The sequence below is a fragment of the Lactuca sativa genome, chromosome 5 (genome assembly GCF_002870075.4).
Source record: "Lactuca sativa cultivar Salinas chromosome 5, Lsat_Salinas_v11, whole genome shotgun sequence".
Lineage (NCBI taxonomy): Eukaryota > Viridiplantae > Streptophyta > Magnoliopsida > Asterales > Asteraceae > Lactuca > Lactuca sativa.
Window position 1 is genome coordinate 278,053,238 of NC_056627.2, and position 23,881 is coordinate 278,077,118.

Consider the following 23,881-nt stretch of genomic DNA (forward strand, 5'->3'; position numbering starts at 1 on the left):
TTAGTCTTACACCTAGTATATAATATTATTTTTAAAACGACGCAATTTTTTATTTGCCAGGCGGAACCTATAAATTTGATGCTATTTTCAGAATATAATTAAATTTTGGTTAATTAATTAGAAAATTTGTTTTTGTATTCTTATCTTATTTTTATCACTTTTTATTTTTTACATTTTTATGAGAAAATAGTGTCATGTGTGAACCGTTGTAGATCTCTTGGAAGTTGGACCACAAAACAGAAGGCTGGTCAAACCACTACTAACCTTGCTCACAGAAGTTTCAAATTGAAAAGTCGTGGTTTGGATTCCCTTCATATCAAAACCAAATGGCAACGATGACGATTGGAGAGGACAAGTCAACATTCAATAAGTCGTACAGAAATTCATTACGATCTACTCCATTTTCTTGTGATCCAAAGATGTAAATTTAAAACCCAACAAAAACTTATTCATTCTTACGATTTCGTCTCCAACAAAATTATGAGTCCGCCTCATCAGCATCACCCATCGCCGCAGCCGACTCATCAGCATCACCCGCCGCCGCCGACTCATCAGCATCACCCGCCTCCTCCACCGACACATCAGCATCACCCACAGCCTCCGAGACATCAGCATCACCCGCCGCCGCCGCCTCATTACGGTACTTTTCCGGGCATTCACAACCATCCTCCTCCTCCGGCGGTAGTCGTCGTCCATCAGCATGTTCCGCCTCCCGGGACATCAGGTGGACCTTCGATCAACCCTTATGTCCATGGCTACCAGGCTGTCCCAGGTATGATAATGTCAAACTCCATAGAAGATCGAAGTCAAATACCTAATCAATACTGTTGATTCTTACCTGTATCTAAAGAATTGCAATCTAAAGATCTACTTGATTAAGTCAAACGTATTACAAATATAACCCAATTCCCATAAGGATAATCATCGTATCTAGATCAACTCTTTATAGACATTGACGTTTGACCCCTTTTTGAGTTTAAAACAAGGGTTGGGAGGAGGCATGATAACAGTCAAAAAGATCTCTCTGGAGCAATAAAATGAACCCCTATCCACGATATTGACATTAAAGTTGCAATGAAGCTTAATTAGTTGATATGAATGATAACTTACTTGAAGATATATTAACATTCTATATATATGATGCTTCAGGTTATGCAGTTGCTGAAGGAAGACCAATGGCCATGAGAGGACCTCAGCTTTGCTGTCGTTTATGCCTCTTGTAAGTTGTCATCTTGATAAGTGACTTCTTAGTATACAATGATCTATATTTAGTAAATTATTATTGTCAATTTGGTTTAACATTTATCTGATTTTTGATATTTTGTTCTTCTCAAGTATCATTATTGGTTTCTTCGTTGCTGCATTCCTCTGGTTCTTCTTCTATGCGCTATTGAGATGATGAGCACGGGAAACTTGGATATGTCTCTTGCCTTTTTGCTGTAAGATTTATAATCCTTTTATTCGTTTTCTTGGATGATATATAAATATTGCTCTTTTCATCATGAGTATGAGTTAAATATGTGGTTTGTATATCTTCCATGATAAAAAGCCAATACTAAGACCAAAAGTGATGAATTTCGCAAACTACAAGGACCAAAAGCGTATTCTAAAAAATTGTGTCGTTGGTTTATCTGATTGTAGGCTATTCTTGGAACAGTTGATGTGATATGTGGTGTTACAAGCATTTTGAGATCATTTGTAAAGAGCTACAAGGTGCTAAAAGGTTGACTGATGCATATACTAAATGCATCCAGTTGAGCCTCCCTTGTTTTTCCTATTTAAATGTTTGTATTATGGTGATAATTGCATTTGTTTATTTAGGTGATAATTGCATTTGCTTTGTAGTTACATGACCATTATATACAAAGAAAAGAAGTATGTGTAGTATTACTAGTTGTAACTTGTAGGTTTGTCAAGGAACTCTTTTTCAGAATAATGTTTGGGCATGTGATTATGATTTCAGAATAATGTTTAGGCGTGTGATTATGATTTTAGAAGAAAAGTTGCATCGATTAAATTAGTATGTATTTATTATTGCAATTATTATATTTAAATATTATGAGAAATTTAATAAAATAAAATAAAAAACCATAAAATGAGGTGGAAAAACAATAAATAAATAAAAAACCTAAGAAAATGACATGTATCAAATATTCAAATGCAATGAGAATATGATATTTGACAAAAATGATTTTGATTTATTAGGATAGATTTTGATACATATGTTATGTATTGGTTTTTAATTTTAATTGTTATTATTATTGTTACCTTCTACAAAAATCATATTTAGTTATGTGTACATTGTGTGTGCATACCAGTCGCTGCCAATTTGGATGATCCTTAGACACGTCTATAGATCACATGAATATTTAGTGTACATTGTGTGTAGATCACTTGTCACATGTATGATAAACCTTACATGATTCATGGTGCACCTTGTGTGTATAGATAGCCTATTTTCCATGAGTTATTTTTGTTTTACTTTCATTGAGAGTAATTTCCAAATGGTGTATTTTGTATGTGTAAATCATTTGTTTGGCCATGAGTCATTTTTCGTTTGCTATCACATTTTGCTTGATTTCTAAATGTTTTATCGAATATAATCTATGTATAACTTACTTGGATTTTACTACCTAGAATACTATATTTTTATGTCATTGCATATGTGCTAGGTGAAGAAAAAGAGATATTCACCAAATTGCCACTATTTATTATGGTTATCTTTGGCAATTTTCAAAAATGACCTCAGGAGTTCAAAAAAATCACATTTTCAAACTTCTTATCTGATTTTCAACTTTATATTTTCTGAAAAAAAGCACAATTTTTTTTTTCTAACAAAATCTATATTTTCAAACTTTAGATTTTCAAATTCCTATTAATTTTTAAAGACTAGCTCGAAAATCCGAGGTTTCAAACTCCTATGAATTTTGAACCTGTTTTTTGAGTGAGTTTGAACAAGTTCTTTATTGGATATAATTTTCAAACATATTTTTCCTATGAATTTCAAACATTTCTTCTTATATATACATAACAACTTATGAAGTTATAAGTACAATTTTTGATGATGTTATCGTCAATATGATCAAAGACTTTAAGTGTTGTTTGTTTTTCTGAAGCCAAAATGTCTGCAGTTTACAGATCATATCTGCAAGCCTTTGCAGTAAAAAAGGTAGACAAAATGTCTGCAGTTTATAATAAGAAGTCTGTTTGTTTTTTAACATCTGAATGTACTAAAATAAATTGATTTTTCAACCATAATTTCATGTCATAAACATAATAAAAACATTTTCAGCAAAAAAAAGATAGGCGGCGGAGAAAAGAAAAAAAGATAGGCGACGTTTTTTTTTTTTTTTTTTATTTTTTAGGTTAAAATGAGGCGTGAAAACCTTTGAAAACAGTAACCCATGTCTACACCAGGAAGACATCGCACAAACGTTTTTTTTTTTTTTTTTATCTACACACTTCCAAAAAAACAAACATTCTGCGAGGACATATGTTTGCGCGACACAGACAAAAGTAGTTGCGCAGATATGCACAAAATAAACAAACAGTCCCTTAATAACACAATTCCTGATGATGTTATCGTTAATATGATCAAAGACATAATAACATCATCCTAAATACACTTAACTAATTTATGGTATATGAAAAGGACAAATTTGACCACTAAATGAGAAACATAATGGTTAACAAAACATATCCATTTGCCATGATATAAGGTATTTTTCAATAATTCGAGACTCTTTAGGGCTTAAGGCGTTTTTTTGTATGATTTTATAGATCTTCTAAATTTTATGTCATCTTTAGATAATTGATTAGGAATCTTTTCATACTCATTTTTGTGTGCTAGAAATCATGGGATAATCATTTTTTTTCTATGTTTTTTAGGAGAAAAAAAATCGAGGTTTAACCATTATCTCTTCTTATCATGGTGATTATCACTATTAGGATTGAAGTTTATCTTCTTCTCCTATAAGTATCAAGGTTTATCATAACATGCATTTTCCATTGAAATGCTAAAAAAACTAAAAAGATGAAACATAAATTTGCAAAATATATTGGTCATTTTGTCATATATTTATGGAGTTTGAAAATTAGAAAAGAAGTTATAAAAAAGTTAGGAAAATAAAAAAATAAAAAATAAAAAAATCCTTATATTTTGGCTCTGTTAACAAAAAAGTCATTCCTAATATTTATTTTCATTTTTTTCAATTTCAACATTGAAACCAATGAACACTTGCAAAATAACCATTTTAAACGGTTAGTGTCGGTTTTAAGGTTAAAATGCATATATATATATATATATATATATATATATATATATATATATATATATATATATATATATATATATATATATATATATATATATATAGAAGTAGGTTCATGCGAAAACATAAATATCTTGCGAAAATGCGAAAACAGATTTATCTTATAAAAATCAAACACATGTACTATAAAAAATAAATTTATTAGCAATAAATTAAAGATAATAAGTTTACATTGGATCATGTTACGATAATATAAATTTAAAAACGTTTTTAACAACAAAAAAAAATTCACGTCCTTAACCATTTTTAAATTCACGTTTTCATAATAAAAATGTCAAAAATCATACTTTGCTAATATGAAACAATTTCTCATCTATTATCGATTATCATAATGTATTTCAAAGTTTGGATGAATTATTGTCCAAAATATAATGTTGAGGTGACACAATCTCATAGGTTTTTCTTGTTTTCGCAGATTATTTGCATTTTCGCATGAACCCTCCCATATATATATATATATATATATATATATATATATATATATATATATATATATATATATATATATATAAGAAAAAGAAAAATATAAAAGTAAGAGTAAAATGGTCTTTTTAAATGAACTAAGGATTTGCAGTGCAATTTCTTTAAACCACAGGGATGCATCTTATGACAAATCAACAAACGCCCATTTTTGTGTCCATTAATGCCTCATATTTTTCAAAAAAATTCATTTCTATATTTTTTCAGGTTTTACACCCTCTCAGCCAGTCACCATTTCTATAAAAGCCCTCATATTTACACATCACCACCACTACACTCTGTCATCACCACGATTATTTTCCACCAACAACACCATATTCACCATAAAACACTGGTAGCTCCCATCAACATCATCTCCGACCCACCTTCTACAATATTCGTTTTCGACCCATCATCATCACCATCGTCTACCTATTATTTTTCTCTTCACAACTTGATAAAAAGCCCAAAATGGCAAAACTTACATAAATGTGAGACGTTAATGAACATAAATTTGGACTTAGGACATAACCACATATTTCATTTAAATATGAGATATTTTTATGACAATAACCCAAATATAAGAGCTACAGTAGTTATAAAACACATGTGAAATACAATTAATATGGATTTGTTGATTTATCGTAATGAGTGCGTTTCTAGACCTATATATCATGAAACTATATTTAGGAATTGTATTTAGATGGTATATTTATGATTATAGTAATAATATTTATTAAAAATAGTTACAAAAAATCCCAAAAATGATATATAAATTATTATTATTGTGTTTTTCAATAAAAAAATGTGAGATTTTTTAGTGAAAGGGACGTAAATGATATTTTTATTTTCTGTTTTTAATAAAAAAAATATAAGTTTTCTTCAAATAAATTTAGTATATATAAAAAAGAAAATCTTCAAAAAAAATCCTTAAACTTTAATTTTATTCACGAAAAAGTCATTCATACTTTATTATTATTATTATTACAATTCAACTCTTAAAACCGGCACTAACCGGTTACAAAGGTTTTTTTTTCATTGGCTAAATTGCAAAAAAAAAAAATGGTAGTTTTTTGTTAATAAAACCAAAATATATGGATTGTTTTTTCAGATTTTTCTAAAATATTATGGTTGTTGTAACGCCCGTAGATCAGGGCTAGTCAATTTAGAGACAATAAACATCAAAAATGACTTTTTTGATGGAAGATTATTTAAAAGGATTAATCTTAACCAAGTTGTAGTATATGTCACAAGGTTTCTGTGCATATAAAGAACGCCAAAATCCGAGTCATAACGAAGAAGTTATTACCTGTCGAAGTTTCGCGACAGAACCGACACGACCTAGCGCGACCCAGCGCAACGTAAATAGTGAATTTAAGGTAGCTAGATATTTATCCTTAGTGATCTAAATGAGAATTGAAGATCTCATCGATAGTAGTGCAATGACGGAAAGACGGACGAAAACGGACGTCAGACGAAGGAGTTATGAGTTTATAACAGAGTTTTTCTGTCCCGACCTACTAAAAATAATATATAAGTAATATAATTATAATATATTAAAAATAAAGTCAAAATTAGCCAATGGAGTCTAATCGAGAGTTGTAGAGCATAATCTCACATTCGCGTCGATATAAAGAACATCGAAAACGGAGTTCGTATGCGAAAGTTATGAATTTCTGAAGTTCGGGGCACGAAACCCCAAAACTGTCAGATACCACGACGTGGCAAGCAGTGCCACAACGTGGCAAGTCTTCTGACACCTCTGGGAGTCCCCCAGATGCAACTTGCGATGACGCATGCAGTGACGACCAAGCCCACGACATGGAAAAAGGTGCCACGACGTGGCAAGGGCCAGTTCTGCCCTATAAATAGATTTGAAGGGCCAGCCGAGTTTGGTTGCTCATTCTCTCATCTCTCACCTGTATTGCATCGATTTACGTGCAAAGAAGTACTCCCGAAGCCCCGTTATCATCCCGAGACCCGAATCAAGTCTCGAAGATCCCAAAGAGCGTTATTCCCGAAGCCCCTGTTTTTGTGAAGATCTTCCAGATCTACTGAAGAATACTACTTCTGCAAGTCGTAGTGTTGTCCGATCATTTTCTGATCAAGTGAGTGTATAGTCACTTTCATCTTACACATAGATATGAAGTATTTTATAAAATACGTGCTATGTGTATATATATTGTTGTTTATATGTGTGAGTGTGTGGTTATTTTCTTCTAACATAAAGATATGAAGTATTTGCTATGAAATACATGTTATGTGTTTATATATTGTTGTTTATTTGAGATGAGTGTGGAATGGATGTTTTATATAGGTGTTAAATGAGTTAATCTGTATATATATTTTATATCTACAAATATGTTGGGTAGAACATGGGTAGATGAATTAGATGATGTGTGATGATAATTAGGTGATGAGAAATAGGTGATGATAATTAGGTGATGAGAAATAGGTGATGAGAGATATGTGATGATAAAAAGGTGATGATAATTAGGTGATGATAGATAGGTGATGATAAATAGGTGATGTGAAATGAGAGGAGATACCATAACCTTGACCGCCGATGTGGCAATTTGGCGATGTAGTCATCTACCAGAGTATAGATGGCGACCACGGACTATTCTAGATGACCCCATGGAAACACCAGCAGGCTCATAACCTGTAGGTGATGAATTACGAGTCCAGGCGATGTTGTGGCTGCGTATTCGTGCGATGATACTCTAACCCTTACTATGAATTACGAGTCCAGGCGATGTTGTGGCTGCGTATTCATGCGATGATAGTCTAACCCTTACTATGAATTATGAGTCCAGGCGATGTTGTGGCTGCGTATTCATGCGATGATACTCTAACCCTTACTATGAATTACGAGTCCAGGCGATGTTGTGGCTGCGTATTTATGCGATGATAGTCTAACCCTTACTATGAATTACTAGTCCAGGTGATGTTGTGACTACGTATTCATGCGATGATCCTTAGGAAAAAGTCCTTAGGAATAAACATATAAGGAAATGTGATGAAAGGAGATGAGAGGTAAATACGATGTAGGAGATGACCCTTAGGATAATCCCTTAGGGAAGGTACTTAAGAGATAAACGAAGATAATGGGGATGGGTAATTGGGTTGATTGTTTGATGATTAACTATAATAATTATATTATTGTGGGTTGAAAACCCTATATGCTCACCAGGCTCCCAAGCCTAACCCACTCAGTTTAATTGTATCACATGTATCGATACGAAGCTGCTTTGCACTGAGAGATTAAAGGAGATGTAAATCACTAGAGTAAATGAACGTATGTTCTGTTTATGCTTATGTGTCTGTATCGGAACATGACATCCCGAGGTTTTATTATTAAATGAAAATACATTCTCTTTGAGAAATCTTTTGATAAGTTATTATAATATCTTGTTTTGGGAACAAATTCCGCAACTGTTTTCTTTAGACGATCACTCTGATTTATAAAACAAAGCATAAACAAATCGGTCTTTTCTGGCCGTGAAATTGGGGATGTCACAGTTGTTATCGAAAGAGATACATAAATAATCTTCTTTCTTTCTTTCTTTCTCTCTCTCTCTCTCTCTCTCTCTCTCTCTCTTTCTCTCTCTCTCTTTTCTTAATATTTCTACTAGGTGTGAGACCTACACGTGTTAGTAAAACAATAAATTAAATATGAAGGTTTAAACAAAAAATTATTTAAATTTAAAACTTTAGATTTGAAATTTAAAATTTAAAATTTGAATTTAAACGGAAACGTATTAAATACAATATATGAGTAGTAATATTGTAATTTATTGGCTATTTTCATTTAAGTAATTGGGTCAGAGTTCGACAACGGCTTTTGGAAGCTACAATTTGCTGATCGATTCGAAAGTTATACTGACAATCATAGTTACAGACTTATCCAAGTGGGAGACTATTGGATTAGGTGTCTACGCCCATAACTATAATTGGTATAAACTTGAATTAATAGTAGCACAGTCCTTTTGGGTTGCCCTCAAACGTAGCAATTAGACAGGATGATTTTTGGAGTAAGAGGTTAATTTATTATTTGATTAATAAATTGAAATAAATAATTTATTAATTTATTATGAGAATAATATATTAATTATAAATAGTAATATTTAGTTAATAATTAATCAAAAATTAATTGGAATTAATTTTGGGATTAATGGAATTAATTAAAAGTGTAGGGTCTAAAGTGCAATTATTCAATAGTTGAACAAAAGGCTCAAGAACCTTCCACCAGGAGGGTGGACGGTTTCAAGGGAGATAATCTAGGGTTTCTAGATTATCCCATGTGGATAAATATGGAGCAAGATAATTACCAATTTAAAATATTATTATTATATTTAGATTAGGGTTATCCAGGGCTTCCTTATACCACTATATAAAGGACCTTACCGTTCATATTTCTGCTACTCATTCTATAAGAGAGATAGCCAAAATTTTGTCTTCCCTTCTCCTCTCTCTATAATATTCCTTCTTGATAGCTTGTGTGCGAACCACTAGAGGCACGACATCTGTGGTGCTTGCTTCTAAAGGTTCTACAAGTCAAGGATAATTGTTAATTACTATAATAACAATAAGGCATGTAATCGTAAACCCTCTCTTGTGTTTTGAAAATTACCTAGGGTTTCTAGGGTTCTTATTTTGATGTTCTTAGTTATAGGTTCAATAGTGAAAACATAGATCTTGTTTTAGCTTGCATGCACACTTAAGAGTTTTAATTTTGTTTTGTTATGCCTAAACCCCATCATTGATTGAGGTTTTTGGTATTGTGAGTGTTGGGAGTTGAGAATTTCTAGTAGAAATCAGGATTTGTATGATGTGTTGCATAGGATTGGTTTATGGTTTTAGTGTGGCAACTTAGAGGAATCAGGGATGACCTTGAGAAAGGTACATGTAGGTGTGAAAGGTAGTATTAGGCCTATAATACTAGAAGCATAGGACATGTACTTGAGATGAGTGCAGACCTATAAACTCTAAGGAAGCCTCTATAGAGGAATCCTCTCGAGTCCTTTGATGATTGTTTTTTTTATGTTGTGTTTCAGTTTGGAGGATGGTGATGACTACTCGAGGAGGTTCAGGTTCGGGTTCTGGTTCAAGCTCGGGTTCAGGTGTTGAGCCAATTGATGATAGGTTGTGCGAGTTCATTTCAGACGAGGTTACTCGCAGTATCTTCGATGATACCCCTGTGTTGTTCAGTACCATCAAAGAGGGGATTATGGAGTTGATGGATGAGAGGCTTAGGTCTTTTCGAGCCGAGATTGTTGTAGGTCAGGTTGGAGCTTGAACTCCCTCATTTTGGGAGTTCAAGGCTTGTGGAGCTCCAGAGTTCTTTGGGGCTAAGGACCCCATTGCTAGCTATCGTTGGATCACTGACATGGAGAATGCTCAATGGATGAGCTTTTTCCCTGAGGGGAAAAGGTGGGATTTGCATACTTCCTACTGATGGACAGAGAACCATATCGGTGTGATAAGGTTACCTAAGTCGTAGGATCAGAGGCAGTGGCAGTGATGACCTGGGAGGATTTTGTTCAGAGATTTCAGAGGGAGTTTGCACCAGCAATCGAGGTGCAACTGTAACGCTCTAAAAATTCCAAACAATTTAAACTTTTCAAAAACAACCCAGTTTCATAAAGTTATTACAAAAAGGGTTTTCAATACAATTATTATCAGAGTCTTCCCAGAACCAAATCATAAAACAAAATCATGAGGAGCGGTACGATCACGCCTTTGCCTTGCCACGGTCTCCCGAAGAACCTAAAAACATTAAACCACAACTGTAAGCCCGAAAGCTTAGTGAGATACCCCCAAAATACCAAACACATATACCATACACACACAACATGCCATATCATAATAGAACACAGAACATCCATGCACTTCGGGTCTACTTTGTGACTGGTCCGCCGCACCGGCCTTCAGTCCACCTGGTCCACCCTCCGAGTCTAGCCATATACATCGAGTCTACAGTGTGATTGGTCTGCCCGCACCGGGCCTTCAATCAACCTGGTCCACTCTCTGAGTCTATAGTATGACTGGTCCGCCCGCACTGGGCCTTCAGTCGGCCTGGTCCACTCACCGAGCCTCGGCACGTCTGGTTCGCCCTCTTGGGGCCTACAGTCTATCCGGAACGCTCGCTGGGCCTTCGGGACAACCTAGGAATGGCAACGGGGCGGGTTCGGGGCGGGGCATGGTGTCCCAAACCCGAACCCGATTTTCACATATGTACCCGAACCCGACCCGATACCCGACGGGTTTCTTATCGGGGCTCCCCGTCGGGGCTGAAACTTTCCCCGAACCCGACCCTAAACCCGAAACCCGATAATTACCCGATAACCCGACCCTATAACCCGAAATATGGCAGAAAAAAAAGAAGGAAAAACTACAAATACATAATGATAAATTAAGACGTTGCATAGGCTTAAAATACCAAATAAGTTCTTCAATCATTTAACCAAATAGAAATTACTAATAGTCTAATATTGTAACATCAACCAACCAACCAAAACATCCAAGTACACAACATGAAAAACTAATTCATCACAATAATACATTACCAATTAACATTAAAACAAAGTTACAAACTCAAAATCAAACAAAATCATCCAAACTTGTTGTCCCGCTTTCTTTAGTGTTTTCCTACAAAATATTAAACAAACTCAAAATCAAACATAATCATGGAAACAATATAAAATTAATATTTTTAGAAGTGTCGTTTTACCTCTTCCACATCATAATCAAATTCAACAGAACGACAATATGCCTCGGTCTCTTCAGAACAAGTTGCTACATAAAATTAATATTATTAATATGCAAAAAAAAAATCACAATTTCATATAATTAATATAAAATAGTATACTACCTCGAATTTCATTCAACAACCAACTTTGAGCACACATTAAAGCCTCCAATGTCTTTGGATGAAGTCGACTACGATGAGGACTTACTAATCTTCCACTAGTGCTGAAAGCTGATTCCGAGGCAACAGTGGAAACAGGAATAGCTAATATATCTTTAGCTATCCTTTGTAGTGGCGGGTACTTAATCCCATTTGTTTTCCACCATGCCAACAAATCAAGTTCCATATCTTTAGGCAACAATTTCTCCTTCAAGTAGTTATCCAACTCACTCATACCTCCTGATTCATCATCATCTCTAGTAATAGAAGCAATATCCGATAAGAGCTTTTTGAATCCAACACGATGACCGGAAGAGATACTAGAACCAAATGAAGATGAAGCAGGAACTGAACCACCATAAAAACCTAATGTTTATTATAAAAATGTTAATAATTTAAGATATGATCTATTTATTATACAAACAATAAGAAGAATATAATACCTTCACTCTTCCTTTTTTTAGATGCATTACTTGACACGTACTCTTGAAACAAAGTTTGGACAAACGCCTCCAAATTTTGAAATTCAATCTTTGCCTTTTCTTCTCCATAAAGTACAGGAAAAAGTAACTCCACAAACTTTAATTTGTATCGTGGATCTAAAACCGCTGCCATTCCCATTACCCCATGAATTACAGACCAATACTTATTGAACTTAGAAACCATTTGGTCAGCCATCATCTTAATCTCCTCAATAGGAGATTTCGTCCACTCACGCAAAGAATACCCAATCTCACATATCAAAGGAAAGAAAACATTAGCTGTAGGATACTTTGAACCAGAGAACATAACAGTCACCTCATAAAAAAGTTGTAATCTTTCACAAATCTCACTAGCCAACTCCCAATCCTTTTCTGTAGGAAAACATGTATACTTCGAGTCTCTTGTCTTTACCTGATCGAAAACCTCTTTGTAGCTTATAGCAACACTCAACATCAAGAATGTAGAGTTCCACCGTGTCTTGCAGTCAAGTATCAACTTCTTTGAGTATGTTATTCCCAACTGTTCTGCTGATGTCACAAAATTTTGCTCCCTCTTTGGTGATGCAGACCAAAATGCAACACTCTCTCTGATTCTCTCAATCTCAAATTTAATGAGATAAGCCATCTTGGACAATAAGATTGAGAATATGTGCGCAGCAACGCATATGAAACAAATCACCATTCATCATTAGTGATTTTAGAGGAAGTTTCTCTAATAATATCCTGATAATTGCATCATTTGTGGTGCAATTATCCACAGTAAGAGTTGACACTTTCCTATCAAGATTCCAATCACACAAAGTAGTATAAAGTATGTCGGCAAGAACATCAGATGTATGCGGACAAGGCACGTAAATAAACCTGTTTAAGAATATATAAATATATATGTTAATATTAACATATAAATAATAAGTACGTATAAATTATAGTTAAATAAGTATAATATACCTCATAATTTTGCTTTGCAAGTTCCAGTTTTGATCTACAAAATGTGTTGTCATTGCCATAAATCCTTTTTTTTTTGATGATTAGATGTCCACATATCAGTAGTAACTGCAATTTTGCTTTTGGTCTTTGCTAACAAACTCATAGTTTTATCCCTTTCGTAATCATAAATTCTTTTGATGTCGTCCTTGATGGTGTTTCGACAAGGAACCTTAAACAAAGGTTGAAGACCTCCCACAAACTTCCTAAATCCATGATGCTCTACAATTGAAAGCGGATACTCATGCACAATAATCATTTCAGCCAAATCCTTCCTAGAAGTATCAACATTAAATGTATAATTTGAAACATGCGTTGTAGTACCATCTAATTTCTTTTTTTCTTGCACCAAGATAGATTGACGAATATCTGGATAAGGTTTGTGTAAACAACGCTGATAATGTGCAAGTAAATGTTTTGTGCCATTCTTGCTATCTGCACCCAACACTTTAGAGCAATGTTTACATCTTGCTTTAACTTCATCATTCAATTTAAATTTTATAAAATGTTGCCATGCCGGTGAACGTGTTGCCCTTTTCGAACCAACAACTTCATTTCCATCTTCATCAAAAACTGTGTCTGTATCATTAATATTTGTTCCATCTTGTTGATCCACAGAATCAGTATTTTGTTGATTAGAACCCGAACCTCCCACATCTTGACTACTTGCAGTTGGAGCATGATTTTGACTAGTTGAATTCATATTTCCTGAAAAATATTAGTTTACCTATCAGGACATTATTCTTAACCACACAAATGAAAAAGGTACAGCCATACAGGGTCACAGTGAGCGATTGAAGAGAAATTACTTTACAGATACAGCCATACAGGGTCACACAAATGAAAAAGATACAGCTATACTTTACAGATTCACAGGGTCACACAAATGAAAAAGATACAACCATACTTTACAGATTCACAGCCATCAGGACATTATTCTAAGAAATTGATATAGGGAAAGAAAGATTTACATTTACAAGTTATTCAGATTTATAAATAAGAAATTGATTTTAAGAAATTGATACAGGGAAAGAAAGAAACAGATTACAGTAGGACTGTAGGACACATATTCTAATTGATTTCAACTTCAAGAATCCAAATTACCACAGGTAGTGTCGTAGTGACCGATTGAAGAGAAAGATACACATTTACAAGTCACAGTGACCGATTGAAGAGAAAGATACAAGTAGTGATCGATTACATATGCTCAATTTCAAGAAAAATGAAGAGAATTAAAGAAAGATGCGACCGAATGATCGATTACCTGTGATTGTTCCTTGTGCGTGAGCGTCACTGTGGCGTCGATCGAACTATCGAAGACAGTCGTTCGTCTATCGCACTATCGTCTATCGTCTATCGTCTATCGCAGGCTCGTAGCTTGCGATTTGATTTCAGTCGATTTGGAATGTCGGCTCTCGGTCTCGGCTGTAACCTAGAAGAGGAGATTAGTAGAAGACGAAGAGAAGAGTGAGAAGTGTGATTTGTTGCGATTTGCGAACGACGGAACGAGTTTTGTTACTGTTAGGGCTGAAGTGTAATATATATATATATATATATATATATATATATATATATATATATATATATATATATATATATATATATATTCGGGGCGGGGCGGGTCGGGGCAGACACAACCCACTCCCTGACCCGAACCCGGAAAAAATACCTGATAAGAACCCGAAACCCGGTCCGATACCCGATAGTACTGACCCGACCCGACCTGAAAAATTCGGGAATCGGGTTTCCCCGTCGGGTTCGGGTTTTTTTGCCATCCCTAGGACAACCGGTCCTCCCTGGGTATGTTTTCCTACAGCACAAAGCAGGAACCGCCTCAACCCAACCCCAGTCCAACAACCATGTGCACATAAACATTCAATCATATAACAGTTCACATTCAATCAAGCCGATCTAGCAGATCACATAACATAACATCATCCTAACCAGGATACCGACCGAACCGGTCACTAGCATAGCATCATCCTATATACCAGGATACCAACCTTAATTAGGTCTCTAACATATACCACCCTAACTACCATGATGCAAACATATCCAAGCAATAACATAACAACGATACCCAGATCACAATCCGATAAAGAACCAGCTTTGGTGCCTTAGACCCTGTTGATATAGTGAGGATAACTCACCTCGCAAGTGCCGACTGAACAGATAAACCCAAGTTGCTCCGACCACTGATGCGATCTCCACCACTGGTCAACACCAAAACACTGAACTCAAAACAAAAGCCAACAATTACCAAAATGCCCCTAGAAATCAACTGGTCAACCCTTGGTCAAATTCAAAGTCAACCCCTGACTGACTCTACTCGCCGAGTCAACTCGATGACTCGCCGAGTCCCCATGCACAGAACTTCCCCAATCCGCGAATCAACTCGCTGAGTCACCCCGAGACTCGCCGAGTTCCACAACCCTGAGTCCTTTCACACTCGACTCACCGAGTCATCCCTTGACTCACCGAAAGATAGCTCAACCAGAAGAAAGATTAGGGCCTCACGACCAGACTCGCCGAGTCCAAGGCTATCTTCAACAGGCTCGCCGAGTTGTTCTTCCAACTCGTCGAGTCCCTACTTATCTTCATCCAACTCGCCGGGTTGTTCTTCCAACTCGTCGAGTTCCAGCCTATCTTCAAGCAACTTCTCTAAGCATGTTACACTCTAGGGTTTGGGTTTGGGTTTGGGTTTAGGACAAAATAACTTCACCAACAACTCTTGAGCATAGACTTTATGGCTTTCTGGATCATTAACAACCTAGATCTGAGGTAGCAACCTCAGATCTTACACCAAACTTGAGAAGGACCTCATTTATGCCCCAACCCCCCCCCCCCCTCCAAATGATAGATCTAGATGCACAAAAGCTCAAACAGAGGATTATTACCTCAAATGAAGGCTCCCACTGATGAATGAACCAATTCTATGCAAAGCCCCTTGCTCCAATCTTCTTGCTCTTCAATTTCCTTCCAAGGTTACCTCCTCCAAGGCTCTAATCTCTCACCAAGGAAAGCTCACACGAATTTAGGGTTTCTGGAACTCAAAGGGAAGGTAAAGAGGTTGGGGAAGAAGTGTTATGTTCTTTATATAGGGCTCAACCCCCAGAATTAGGGTTTTCTCCACTCAGCACCAACTCGTCGAGTCCACCCATGCTACTCGTCGAGTTGGTCACTTAACACGCGATCAGAGTCGCGACCCTACTCGCCGAGTCCATTCGTGGACTCGCCGAGTTGCCCTTCAACTCTACTTTTGATACTCCGGGATGTTACGGCAACAGCTGGTGAGGGTGTTCTAGGACCTTTTCCAGACTACTAAGACCATGGCGGAGATTACCACCAAATTCAAGAAGAAGGCTTTGTTGGTCCCGCAGTATGCTGCGGATGAGGATATGAGGAAGGTGAGATATCATGACATGCTAAGGGAGGATATCAAGGAGTTCGTGAGCTTCTTAGGGTGTAAGACCCTGAAAGATATGATCGAGAAGGCCTATGAGGGGGTGATTGAGTTGGAGCTCCGGTCGAAGTGGAAGCCGGAGCAAAATGGCAATGGGGCGGGTTCGAGGCAGTGCATGGTTTCCCAAACCGGCCCCGATATTTTTCGGGTTTCTTATCGGGGCCCCCCATTGGGTTTCGGGTTTTCCCGTTTGGTTTCGAGTATCTTATTGGGTTTATAAAAATTCATAACAAATTTTTTTTTTCGTTTTAGGGTACCCCGATCTCTTATAAAAAATACATGTTCTAGCCTCCCTTTTAAATTAAAAATATGATGCATTACTTTAATAAAATAAAATGGACGTTATATTAAAAATTATTTGATTTAAGTTTAGTATAATACGTCAAAACATAAATAATTGTTAATAACTAAAAAGATTATTTGATTTAAGTTTAATGTAATACGTCAAGACATAAAAAATAATCATTCACACCATATTTTTAAAAACTAAAAAAAATTGTCCACAATAAGTATTTTATCTTTGAATGTGTGCAATTAACATCAAAAGGATTTGTGTGTGTGTGTGTGTGTGTGTATATATATATATATATATATATATATATATATATATATATATATATATATATATATATATATATATATATATATACACATTTAGTTTTGTATCGGTGAATAATTTATTTCTACAATTAGTTTCTCTTTCGAAAAATGACATATTACAAAAAAACACATAATTTATCAAAATTATCATTTACCATTTAAATATATCTTTAATAGTTGTAAACACTTGTATGATATTTTGGAAAATAATTTCCTTTAAGGTTTAGGGTTTTATGTCTTATGGTTATGGTATGTCCAACATTAGTGATATAATTGTTAGTAGTGTGATCGTAGGAAGTGGCGGACGCAGAAGGTTTTAGTAGGGTGACACTAAAAAAAAATTCTGAAAAAATCTAAATTAATAGTGACACTCATATTTTAAACCGGTACACCTAATAGAAAAAACATAAAAAAAATTACACTAAGTGCCGGAATCGGAGCAGTAGCCCGGGACCCCCCGGGCACCACTAAGGTCCGCCACTGATCGTAGGTGGGACGTTCATTATGGAGACGACGATTAATAGTTTCCATTGATGAATATTTTTATTTCAGAAACATGTCATCTTAAACAGATTGCACAATACATCAATAAATAATAGTTTTGAGAGAGTTGGCGGTTAAAATGAGACTAAGATTTAGGATTTTGCCTTTGTTGGATTTACGATTTTCGTCTAAGTTAGTATTCCAAACTGGAGAACATCATATTTGGATCAAAGCATTTATAGTATTTACTAAATTTTTGTTTCTATGAATGTCGTAAGAGTAATACATTTTAATAAAATAATTTAAAATATTAATGCTTAATTGATGTAAGGCCTTAAAGTTTTTTCGTTTTCTCATTAGTAGCTACTAACAATAAATTATTGGTTATTTGAAGTTGCTTCCTATTTTATTAACTAGATTATGACCCGCGTAAAACGCGGAGAACATATAAAAAATTCATATATAAGTATAAAAAGTTGGCACAATAATTAAAAAGAAAGTAACAAAAATAGAATTAGTTTTATTGATAACATTGAAAAACAATGAAAGGTTTGAATATCTATAACCGATGAAGGACCTCTTTGTAAACAACGTTTTTTGTTTTATTAGTTGGACGACCTTGTCACATATAAGTATCTTGAATACGATATCTTTTTTAATTTATACTCTTCTTAGGTTCGAGAACCAATGTCAGTTGTCTTTTTTTTTTTCTTGTTGATGTATCAATTAATGCAATACAAATTGGTGCTACATTTAGAGCTTTTAGTGCTATTAGTCGATTTGTTAATGATCTTCCAGTAAGTTAATGTGTTTTTCATAAAAATTAAAACTTTTTATATTTTCTTCGAGTTAATGTTTTATTGATTTGTAATAATAATAATATGATTGATGTAGGAGGGTCTTCAAACACTTGTGGGAATTACATTTGACTCATTGCAACAAGTTAATTTAAAAAAAAAAAAAATTAACCTGTTAAAAAGAATTATTCCTTCAAGCTCTTTTGCATTTTTTATTGCAGCTATTGATTTTCTTAGTTCCAGACACATATGATGTTTACACTCCTTTCCCCTCTGATGTTATTGTTCAACTTTCTAAAATGATGAAATTACCAAAGACTGGTATTGATGATCATTGGACATTAGCAAATAACTTAAATGCATTTTCAAGAATCCTGTAAGTAAATCTATTTTTCAAGAATCCTGTAAGAATCCTGTAAGTAAATCAATTTATACATATCTCCAAATATAAGTCAATTTTAATCAAGGGGCAAAATACTCATTTTTCTTGAGTTGGCAAACAAGTTTAACCTGGAGAACATGAGTGCGACCTATATGAAAACTGTTAAATGTCCTCTAGAATCTGAAATGTTATAAGTTGTCTTTGTAATTGATTATCTGTTATTTTTCATTTTTCATTTAAGTTCTTTTGGGATTAAACAAAAGGAAAAACAACATAATTTCGTTGTATGAAAAAATTCAGAGTATAAGGCTACAATTGGTATAAAACCCTAAAATGATAGCTCATAACATTGGTCTAACTCATCTAATTTTGTATCATACACTAAAAGAACAAATAAAAGAATAAAAAAACAGTTGCAATGAAAACCTTGTTTTGTGTACCAATAAGTTGGCATAAAACTCAACAGTTCTTGAATATAGGAAGAGTTTACTCTTCAAAAATGAATTGGAAACTATAATAAGGAACCAGTTCGTGTAGATGTGCAGTCCATGATCAAATCCAATCGTCCGAGTATACCTGAAGGGCTAATTTTCTCATCGAGAGCATGACAAAATCATTTATGAGAAATTCATTTGGTGGCAAGTTAAAAAGCTTTTTGAATGTCGAATTCCTATGAGTTGACTTCATATTGAGCTGTCAAGAAGTTAGAAAAATTCATATAGATGTGCAGTCCATAATCAATACTCCTATAATGCAAAAGTTAAAAGATTTTACAAAATAATGAAAATAAAACACCCTAAAAAAGAAGTGTAAAAGGGTCATTTACCAAACTTTAGATGGCTGCAAAAAAGAAACGCTCTTTGTTCATACTTACTTCACACATACATCATTTTAATAATGCAAATGTCAATTTACCTATAAGGAAATTAAAAATAAATAAATAAGTCAAACCTGAGATCTTTTTTGACAACATATGCATCCGACTTAACTATATTGGATCTTGGAAAGCAAATGTATTGGTTAATGCAAGTGAATGATACATAATTGATTTTCCAACATCCATTTTTGGGTAACATCCACTTTCATATCCCTTTTACACATACTTCGGCTCATGTGCGATTTTTGCTTCTGTTAAAAAAAAATACAAAGTTATACAACCATATAAATCAGATAAGAATTGCACTTTTAGAAAGCATGTATATTATGGAATAAGGTTAGAACGCGTTTGGTCTTCAAATGTAAGAATCTTAAGAATGACTTAACTAAAAAAATTCTCTAGTGTAGTGTCTCACGGTTGGTTTTTTATTCCAGTGAAGGGGATTGTATCCCATTAGCTCGATTGTATATTATCTAAGAAAGTAAGAAATAAGGCCAAATGGAACTTGATGGCAAAACTCCATTCTTTCGTTGGTTATACTGAAAAAAATATATAAATTTTATAAATTTTTAGAAGTGGATATATTTTGTTTTGATAATCAACCTTCTATACATAAAAATCCCAAATCTTCCCGATGATAAACTTTGATAGTACACGGTCATTACAATTTTTTTTTGTCTCAATAGCTTAAGCATCTAATAACGGCTTAAGGATATGAATATAAACTAAAGAACTACATACAATAAATACCTAATAACCTCAAATGCTCCAGAGTTTCAAATATTTTTCTCACACTTCTTCTCTCAACTTTTACATATTGACGACATGTCTCCAATGGGTTGAAGCGCTTCAAGACTTATGAAATTGTTCATAATCTGTAATGATAACATAATAATTTTTAATCTTAATCCAAATATAAATTCTTTTTTAGTACCTAAAAAACTACATTATGGTGTCCCTGCTTTACAGTATTAGAAAAGTAAATAAAAAAATTCATACATTTTTTGCAACTTTTTCATAATTTCATAAAAAGATCTATCAATCTTTTTCTGGTCAAGGATTTAATCTCCTTCATCATACCAAAATCATAGTATATTAATAATATATTAATGATTCATGATTCATTCTTCATCTGAGCCAATTGCAAGGTTTCTAGGATGACGATCAACATGAAAGAAACTGGTTGGTATCTACATAAAATAGGAAAAATATATTAAAAATTCAGTAAAAAATAAAAGCATTTTTTATTTTTTTTTTATTGAGCGTGTTCATCTGAGTGTTGGGCGTCTTATTTTGGGAGTTTTTCGATACTCTTTTTTAGTCCAAAAGAAAAGTTCCATTTTATTTTAGAGGAAAAATTATAAAATTATTTGACCACCTCTATTTTTTATGATCATACACATAAATGTTGACCATTTTTTTATATTATTTTATCAACTACTCAATCAATCTGAACTCTGGATAACTCACATAATATCTTTTGACGACAACTTCTTTGTCTATTCTATCGTTTTCTACAACTAAAAGCAAATACAAAAAAGAGATATATTTAACTATCATATTACTTGTTCCATCACTAACAACAAAAAAACTCTAGCAAGAACAATATTTGAGGATTGAATTGCTACCTGATGCAAATTGACTCCTTTTTTATTCCCTTTTTTGTTTATCTTCATTTGCTGATACCATAAAAAAATGGTATTTGCAAGATGGTGTTAGATATTCTTAAGGTACTGAGTGAATGTCAGTTGACATCAAGAACACATATCATAATTGTGTTCAACAAAAACCCAAAATCAACTCCAAGATAGCATTGAAGAAAAAAGTAAGCACATAAAAGCTATATATATAAATAGAAAATGGTAAAAAAAATGAGGGAAAAGAAGAAAACAGTAACAAAAATCGTATAAAATGCAAAGTAAGAGGTTGGAGTGGTGTAGAAAACAAACCTATGAATAAATCAAAAAGACGAACACGTTAACTGTGTGTGTATGTTGTCTTTCTAGTTTCTGCAACAGATAGAAAGAAGAAGGCGAAGAAGGAGCGACGATTCCCTTAATTTCTGATAGCAAGGGTAGAAATTAGGTTTTTTTCCATCAAAATTGAGAAATAAACACCATAAATCGAAACATAACAAATCAATTATAAGTTGTTGTGCGGAGAACAAATTACTGACTGGAAGAAGGAGAGCCCTAAGGTGAAACGCAAGAAATATGAAGAACGGAAAGGAGAAGAAATAGATGAATGCTTGCGGTTGTGATCATAAGATGAAAGGGATTCGAGGTTACATAAGGAGGAATCAAAGAGATAAGATTATGGATTGTCTGCGCATAGAGACATGGCAAGAGAAATTGTATCTGGATTCGAGGTCGTAGAAGCGAGAATCGATTGAATCGTTGTGAAAGAAGATGTACACATCATTGAAATTAGTGGGAGAATCTTTCTTATGTATCTTCTAGCACCATTAATCTTCAGATTTTCTTCCTTGCAATAAATTGAAAAGAAAATAATGACTATGTTAGTGATTTTCAAACCAGAACAAAAGAAAAGGGTAATGAGGGGTGGGGTTGACCAAATTATGATGTCATTAATAAATTTCCTAATTTTAAAAATAATTTTATTTTTGGTGAGATTTAATTGTCATTAATAGATTTCCTGATTTTAAAAATAATTTTATTTTTAGTGAGATTTAATTGACATTAATAGATTTCCTAATTTTAAAAATAATTTTATTTTTGGTTAGATTTAATTGTAATTAATAGATTTCCTAATGTTCAAAATAATTTTCATAAATAGATTTCATAAAATTGGTGGACCAAAGGAAAAGGTTGACCAAATGATGATGTCAGCATAACGATCTAACGGTAGAAAATATATGAATGAAACAAATCAATGACCCCAATTGTTGAAAGTGATGTCACAAAATTTCTCTTTTAGTAATATTTAAAGATACTTTGATTAATTGAAAAAATATGATTATTTAGAAAGATATTACTTAGCTTTTTGAACAGTAGACGTTTCCTATATAATGACTATTTTATTTTCATGTTTGTATAAAATTGGATTTTGTATTTTTTATGATTTAAGCTTGATTTATAGGAAAAAAAAAATTTTATTTTAATTCGTAACTTTATCTTAGGTTTTTTTTGTCCATGTCTCCATGACCAATATTATCAATGTGTTTTGAAATTCAAAGCGTAGAGATCCTCCAGTAATCAATTGCATGAAATGATATGAAAGTAAAACATACATTTTAGTATATTGAGATCCTTGTAGAACATACAAATATCTCACAACTTTTTATCCCTTTTGAAGTCATACGAGATCACCCATAGTAGAAGAAAATAAAAATCAAACAAAGTAATCAAACATCAACATTTTTCATACATCGACATATGGTGTGATATAATAACATTTTTCATACATCGACATATGATGATATAATATTCTATTTAACCATCCCAACAAAAACAAATATATATTTTGCCGAAACTTTGCATACATATATAATCCTTCCATAGAAATGATTCAGTTAGAACTTTAAAATTAATGATATTATAAAATGAAATACAACACCATATTTGTCTCCATTTATACATTACTTTTAATCTTATTTTCATATTGTGTCATTTCTTTTAATCTTACTCCTAAGCTAGTTTCATTAACGTCGGGTTAGTTTTTTGCCACCTCTGGTTTTAAAAACCAACTGACTTTAAGAAAATGAAAAAACCCCTAAAAACTAATAATTGATACTAACAAATAAAAACAAAAAAAGTTGCAAAATAGTGCATCAACAATGTTATTTAATTACAATTCAATTACATGATATACATATCACATACTAAAAGTCTCAACTTTGAAATCACAACTAACTTATTTATAAAACACAAATATAGGCATAAGCACGACATATGGCTTGCAACAAAACAAAACAAAAACACATCCACAACCCATACTTAGTTTATGCATGCTTGTCTGGGAGACACAACCAAGAAATTTTGTGAAACTTTTCGTATTAACCAACAGTTTTGAATTTTTCAGGTTGAATTCTTCTTGTATTAGCTAATCCACCAAAGCTTAGCCCAATTAATTCATCTGGAAATATGTTTATCC

At 33.6% G+C, this 23,881-nt stretch overlaps 3 protein-coding genes across 3 annotated transcripts; 1 reads left to right on the forward strand and 2 right to left on the reverse strand.

Moving 5' to 3' along the window:
• The first annotated feature begins 284 nt into the window (after positions 1–284).
• Positions 285–1,968, forward strand: LOC111904481 (protein TRACHEARY ELEMENT DIFFERENTIATION-RELATED 7). Its single transcript, XM_023900241.3, has 4 exons — positions 285–772; positions 1,150–1,219; positions 1,336–1,439; positions 1,642–1,968. The coding sequence occupies exons 1-3, from the start codon at positions 481–483 to the stop codon at positions 1,397–1,399; spliced, it is 426 nt and encodes a 141-aa protein (XP_023756009.1). The 5' UTR covers positions 285–480; the 3' UTR covers positions 1,400–1,439; positions 1,642–1,968.
• Positions 1,969–12,114: 10,146 nt separating this feature from the next.
• On the reverse strand, positions 12,115–12,807 carry LOC128126026 (zinc finger BED domain-containing protein RICESLEEPER 2-like). Its single transcript, XM_052763721.1, has one exon. The coding sequence runs from the start codon at positions 12,805–12,807 to the stop codon at positions 12,115–12,117; it is 693 nt and encodes a 230-aa protein (XP_052619681.1).
• Positions 12,808–13,179: 372 nt separating this feature from the next.
• On the reverse strand, positions 13,180–13,869 carry LOC128126027 (zinc finger BED domain-containing protein RICESLEEPER 3-like). Its single transcript, XM_052763722.1, has one exon. The coding sequence runs from the start codon at positions 13,867–13,869 to the stop codon at positions 13,180–13,182; it is 690 nt and encodes a 229-aa protein (XP_052619682.1).
• Positions 13,870–23,881: the final 10,012 nt, after the last annotated feature.

Bases quoted from the DNA above. Each gene is read 5' to 3' on its own strand.
- LOC111904481 (XM_023900241.3), top strand. From the start codon at position 481: ATGAGTCCGCCTCATCAGCATCACCCATCGCCGCAGCCGACTCATCAG. The intron at 773-1,149 runs GTATGATAATGT...ATGATGCTTCAG, and splicing joins TGGCTACCAGGCTGTCCCAG to GTTATGCAGTTGCTGAAGGA. The intron at 1,220-1,335 runs GTAAGTTGTCAT...GTTCTTCTCAAG, and splicing joins TGCTGTCGTTTATGCCTCTT to TATCATTATTGGTTTCTTCG.
- LOC128126026 (XM_052763721.1), bottom strand. From the start codon at position 12,807: ATGGCTTATCTCATTAAATTTGAGATTGAGAGAATCAGAGAGAGTGTT.
- LOC128126027 (XM_052763722.1), bottom strand. From the start codon at position 13,869: ATGAATTCAACTAGTCAAAATCATGCTCCAACTGCAAGTAGTCAAGAT.